Source organism: Zea mays, chromosome 1, assembly GCF_902167145.1.
Source record: "Zea mays cultivar B73 chromosome 1, Zm-B73-REFERENCE-NAM-5.0, whole genome shotgun sequence".
Lineage (NCBI taxonomy): Eukaryota > Viridiplantae > Streptophyta > Magnoliopsida > Poales > Poaceae > Zea > Zea mays.
The window spans coordinates 290548699-290554677 of record NC_050096.1 but is presented as its reverse complement, the minus strand read 5'-3'; the positions used below and the strand labels follow the sequence as shown (position 1 = coordinate 290554677).

At 47.1% G+C, this 5979-nt stretch overlaps 2 protein-coding genes and 1 non-coding gene across 3 annotated transcripts; 2 read left to right on the top strand and 1 right to left on the bottom strand.

The window, feature by feature from the left end:
• Window positions 1-283: 283 nt before the first annotated feature.
• Window positions 284-356, bottom strand: TRNAA-AGC (transfer RNA alanine (anticodon AGC)). Its single transcript has one exon. It is a non-coding gene; the product is annotated as a tRNA-Ala (tRNA).
• A 1067-nt stretch (window positions 357-1423) lies between these two features.
• LOC103644119 (protein PELPK1-like) lies at window positions 1424-2070 on the top strand. Its single transcript, XM_008667311.2, has one exon. The coding sequence runs from the start codon at window positions 1439-1441 to the stop codon at window positions 1865-1867; it is 429 nt and encodes a 142-aa protein (XP_008665533.1). The 5' UTR covers window positions 1424-1438; the 3' UTR covers window positions 1868-2070.
• A 1293-nt stretch (window positions 2071-3363) lies between these two features.
• LOC103644118 (uncharacterized) lies at window positions 3364-4186 on the top strand. Its single transcript, XM_008667310.4, has 2 exons — window positions 3364-3751; window positions 3874-4186. The coding sequence occupies exons 1-2, from the start codon at window positions 3422-3424 to the stop codon at window positions 4048-4050; spliced, it is 507 nt and encodes a 168-aa protein (XP_008665532.2). The 5' UTR covers window positions 3364-3421; the 3' UTR covers window positions 4051-4186.
• The last annotated feature ends 1793 nt before the right edge of the window (window positions 4187-5979 follow it).

The following is a 5979-nucleotide window of genomic DNA, read 5'->3' as shown; positions in this document are numbered from 1 at the left end:
GGGTTGTGCAAAGATACTACAACCCAAACGTGATAAAAATATGAAAAAAGGTTTGCTTGACAACAATTATCTGAGCTCTACCTTAAAAAAAGCAAACCGTATGATGTTAGTGGTTAATGAAAAGCACGCAAAGATTCAGCGCTTCAATGCACAGGGCTAGCACTGCTTAGCAGGCAATAAAATAAAATAAAATGTACATAAAGATTCAGCGCTTGAATGCACAGGGCGCACTGATTAGCAGAGTAAGCAGACAAATAAAGCATGTTGCAAAAAAAAAGCAAAATGGAGATGCGGGGTATCGATCCCCGTGCCTCTCGCATGCTAAGCGAGCGCTCTACCATCTGAGCTACATCCCCTAAATGAAAGCTTAGCAATCTGATGAACACATCTAGTGTAGCTGCGCATGTAAATGTATAATGCAATTGCTATTTTCAATGGAATGGTGTAAATGTGCTCTGCTCAATGCCTTGTAGCCTTGCTGCCTGCGTCCCCTCTCTGTGTCCTGCAATGCAATGCAAACGGTGGCCGTCCCTGCGACGTTGGCCAGCCGAGTACTACAATCAGTTTGTAGCTGCTGCAGCGCACGATCCCCTGCTCACCTAAACGCTGAAATTCTAGGCACAGGACGAGCAAGAATCCGCCTCGATCGATCGCTGCAACTAATCTTACTTGTCCTGTCTTGCCATTCTGATCACCAACTTGCGCTGCCACACCGATCCGGCCACCCACCCATCTAATCGCACCCTCCCTAATTAGCCTATAAATCGCGACGCATTTGAGCCATGTTCTTCGCAACACAGCAAGACCCGACCTTGCCTCCTCCTGCAGCAGCAGCATAACCAGAGGGGAGTACATCAAGCCGTTTCGAGAGAGCTTTAGTGTCTGTTTGTTTACCCCCATGGATTATATAATCTAGATTATTTTTGGAGGATTATATAATCTGGATTATATAATCTGGATTATATAATCTGAGTAGTCCTGTTTGTTTACCCAGATTATTTGAGTTGTTAATAGGATTCTTTTGTATGAGGAAGACAAGAATGCCCTCTATATTTGTACTAGGTTGAAACTCATATATATATAAAAAATAATTCAATTGACATTGGCAAATATTGCATTATCAATATTATCACGGAAGACATTCATGTCACCTTCTTCATCCCCAAATTGACTAGTACTAGGCGCAAAAACGATTCGGTGGATTATAATGGCAATGGTGGGTCATTTCTAGGAAACTTGAAAGGGTAGTGGGGAAGTGGGAAAAAATAATCTGAAATAAGCACCTCCTCACTTGCTTATGGATTATCATAATCCAAGGGGTTAGATTATATAATCTGGGAAAATAAGCTGGACTGTTTGTTTGCCTCTTAGGATTATTTAATCCAGATTATATAATCTGGGGGGTAAACAAACAGGCCCTTAGGCTACTGCTAGCAGTATGGCTTCCGCTGCGCGCTTCCTGGTGGCCGTGGTCGTGGCGTGCGCAGTCCTGGCCAGCAACAACTGCCATGCGGCGCGCCACTTGGCCGACACGGCAGCGGCTCCCGCTGCTGCTGGTGTCGTCCCTGGCCTCCCCGCTGTGCCCACCTTGCCAACGTTGCCGCCAGTGCCACAGGTGGCGCTGCCACCTATGCCGGCCGTGCCCGCGGTCACCGTGCCGCAGATGACGCTCCCGCCCATGCCAGCGGCTCCCAAGGTGGCCGTGCCGTTGCCGCCAATGCCCGCCGTCCCGTCCGTGCTGCCCAAGCTGACCCTCCCACCGATGCCCGTTGTTGTTCCATCTGTCGTCCCCAAGGTGGTCTTGCCGCCGATGCCGTCGGTCCCTACCGTGCCCATGCCGTTCGCGGCACCGCCTCCATCGGCGTAGACGCGCGTGCTCCTGCAGGTTTGCGTTCGCCGTGGCCACCATGCACAGGTGGTGCGGTGACCAGTGTACGCGAGAGTGATGTCATTGTTTGTGAGTCGCGTGCTTTCTTTTTGTTCCTAACGTTGTACGTATGTATATCCTTTGTATTTCTACTACATTCATTTACGCCGTATATGTCTGGTCAACACTCTTCTCCTTTTTTTTGTTCTTCTGTTCAAATCTGAACTTTAGTTTCCACCGTATATTTGGCAACTCGATGTCATTGTTGATCCATAACTCACTCTTGTTTACGAAGCAAGAATGATATTTCTACTGATCTATAACTGAAGATTTTTCGTTTAGAATTAAAGACAGTTATTCGAACTGCTGCCACTTTAGTTCATAGAGACAAAACAATGAGTAGAAGCCGTTCTGATTAAAGGCAAGCGAACAACACTTCTAATAACGGTGTTCGCCATCCGATTCGACACATCACTTGATAGTTGATAGTAATAGATTATATGAAAATTTTCACATATTTCTCATACAATGTTTAATAATGAGTAAAATGCATGAACCGTTTTTAAACTTGACACGATGCGTCCCTTAGATCCCATAGAAAACCACGAAAACGTGTCCTTGAACTTTGCTGCCACGTGCAGAATCATTCAAAACTGGATTTGCTGAAACCGGATGGCGACGTGACAATGCCTCGTTGGAGCCTCTCCACACCTGTCGGGCACCACTTGATACGTGTGTAGTCCCCGAACTTGGTATACTGCATCAGCATCTGGTTTGAGCAAACCGGTTTTGGACGATTTTGTATAGGTCTGGTTGACTAAGTTTGAGGACTTATTTTCCTGATTTTCTAAGTTCGAGGCCTAAATGACACGACATGCCAGATTTAAGGACCGTTGATGTATTTTACTCTTTAATAAAAATAAATTTTATATCAAATGTGATTCACAAAAAATAACTTGGTGTGTCTAGTAAAATTGCCTTTAATTTGAGACCCTTTCTTCTGCTATTGCTTGCCATTGAACATTTTCACCCTAAGGCTAATCACAATGAGGATTTCATGTCCCTATTTCCAAAAATGCCACATCAGCTTTATTTATGAATGAAACACCCTCTCTCAATAGAGAGTTTCATCTCACTATTTCATGTCAACATACTTATTAAATGTTGCATATAAATAAACAATAGGATTTACTCAATTATATGAAGATGAAACAAAACACTCTCAGTGGATGTTTCACACAGTTTCCAAGACCTTGGAAACGAGTTAACATGGTTTCATCCCCATAAAACTCCATGAAATTCTTTCTTCTTAAATGATATGACACGTCATCAAAATAGCTGATGTGGCAGGCTAATTAATACATGAAACACCTCATGAAATCTTCATTGTGATTAGCCTAAGACACAGAAGTACCAATCGTGACAGCGCGTCGTTCCTCCACTCCACAGAAAAGAAAGGGACACGTACTTCGAGTTCTAGAATACGTGACCAATAACCGAAACGCCGAAAGAGGGGAGGAGACGAGAGGTCGTCTAACCGTCCGCGCCAAAGTGATGCTTCGCGGACTCCCTTCAGTCAGCATATATATCTCTGCCGCCACAGGCCACAGCCTGCCTACATACTTGGCGAAGGGGAAAGGTAGGCGAGGGAACCAACCGCAACCTCTGAGATTCCCACATCCCACGACCTTCTCTTCGGCAAACATGGTGTCGCGCTTGTTGCTCGGGAGGATCGGGATCCAGTCCGCCAGTCGTCTTTTCGGCGGCCACCGCGGCTTCAGCGGAGGCGAGGCGCTCCGCCGTTATATTCCGCCGGCGGGGGATCGGTCGGTCTGCGGCAACGCGTATGTGCCGCGAACCAAGACGGACGACATCGGGAGGACGGTTAGTTCCTTTTCCTCCTGCCGTTTCAATTCCAATCCCAGAATCGTAGAGTGCAGATAGTTTCTGCTTGGTTTCTTCTTATAAAATCTATCTGATGCCCACTGCTCGCAATGAACGTGCAGGAACATGAGCCGCAGCACCTCGTCAGGTTTTTAGATCCCCAGGTTGCTCGTCAGCACCAGGAGTTCGTTCAGTCCCTCGACAGGATGCTGGACGCGATAAGGAATCCTCAGAGTCTCGCGCAGATGGAGCGTCGGAGGCTTGCTAGTGGGGTGAAAGTCTTGGATGATGACTTATGACAGTCAAGTTCCCTATGCAGAAGTAGAGAGTTGAATAAGTGAACAATTTATGTTATCGTTTAGGTTCATTCAGTTTATGTTATTGTTATTGCTTAAATATCAAATATATACACTTAAGCAATTTTATTTCCGCATAGTCGATTTGCGTACTAAAGCTGACCATCGAACACAATTTTTACAGATTCAGTACTAATCTCTACGTCTATAAAACACTATCAAAACTTCTATTAAGTTTCCATATTCGTCTGACATCATCACTTTTACAAAGATTTCTTTAAAATCAATCTGCATTGCTTCACGCATGAAATATGTAGATCTGTTTTTTCTACCAGCACAAAAATCTCTTTTATTTCTTCGAAATCAATTCGTAGCCTTATATGCGTAACCAACAATCATGCAACAGCCACAAGTTGGGCAGATATGTTTTCCCCACAAAAAACCCCTTATTTCTTCAAAATCAACCCATAGTTCCACGTTTAGATATGCTTTTACTAAAAAAATTCCTTGCATTTCTTCGAACCTATCAACACTTATTTCTTTAAAATTAGACTGTAGTTCCACCGTCGTGCGTCACGCACGAAGCGTGTAGATCTGTTTTTCTCTACCACCACAAAACTTCTCGATAAGGTGACGGTTCTTGAGAAGGAGAAAGAAGACATCGGCCGCGCAGAGGCTTGCGGAGAACGCCCGCGCAGAGGCCCAAGCTGCCCGCCAGTGTGCCGCCGGCCTAGAGCTTGAGGTGAGGAACATGTGTGCCTACCGCGAGAAAACGGAGTCGGCCACACATGTCGAGGTTGATCGGGCGCACACACTTTTTGTGGATGCGTACCGTGACCTCGGTGCGCAAACTGCTCCCTTTGACAAGTCGGGGGAGGAGGTGGGGACCCGCTTCCTTGGGTGGCTGCAAGAGGAGTTAGAGTCACTCACGTCCATCGTGATGGGCCTTATGTCCTACGCGTCGCTCGTGTCCTGTGAGGGGGCTGCGAATGCTTTGTGCCGCGAGCGTTGTAGGCACTTCGAGACCTTCGATCGGAGCAACGAGGACTTCGATGCGGGTGTATTCCAGGTCGAAGACGACATGCTAAAGCGTTCTGCTGGGGCACTTTACGATAGGATGTGGGGTCCTCACGGCAACGATGTCATTCGGGAGAGGGCCGACCGAGCACTTGCAAAGGTACGCTTGTGTCTTTAGCGAGGGTGATTTGTGTGAGTTCACTATCTGACGCGTTGTTGTGCTGTCTTCGCAGGCGATGAGGGATGAAGAAGTGGAGGACCTCGCCGGCCTAGAGAGCTCGGTGGCCCGAAAGGACGCCGATTTGGAGACGGGAGCGGAAGAGCAGTCCTCGCTTAAGGAAGGCGACGCTGAGGGCCCTGCGACGGCGGGGACTTCTGCATGGGTTTAAAGAATATAGTAGGAGTGGTTTGACGGTGTTCGTTTTTATGATACTTAAGCTCGGCTGCTGCGCAGGTTCCGCCGTCTAGACTTGTGCAAGCAAACTTTGATGATAACGAGAATGATGAATTGTTAATGTGTCAGAGTGTGATAATTCTTAGTAGTGATGAATCTGATGATGGATCCGATGTTGAGTCATGGCCTTCGGAGGGTGAAGGGTTGATGAGCCCGTTTGCTGGGATGGGCGACGAGTCTTCAAAAGATGACCTAGATTATTTTGTGGCGCTAGATTTGTCTGTCGTGGAGTCTTTGCCAAGGGTCACCCCCACTATGGTGGCGGGGACATCGCTCAGGGTTGCCCTGGGTGAGCCACGGGGTCAAAGAAGGATTGGGGTGTCAAAACAAAATGTGGGAATGCTTGGTGAGTCTTCGCAAGACATTGCAGTCCCCCGAAGACTTCGCCAAATGGGAATGAAGAGGTCTCATCTCCGGAATGGAATGCGGTTGGAGGAGGGGACCCGTCGGATCATCCTTGC

Bases quoted from the DNA above. Each gene is read 5' to 3' on its own strand.
- LOC103644118 (XM_008667310.4), top strand. From the start codon at position 3,422: ATGCTTCGCGGACTCCCTTCAGTCAGCATATATATCTCTGCCGCCACA. The intron at 3,752-3,873 runs GTTAGTTCCTTT...ATGAACGTGCAG, and splicing joins CGGACGACATCGGGAGGACG to GAACATGAGCCGCAGCACCT.
- LOC103644119 (XM_008667311.2), top strand. From the start codon at position 1,439: ATGGCTTCCGCTGCGCGCTTCCTGGTGGCCGTGGTCGTGGCGTGCGCA.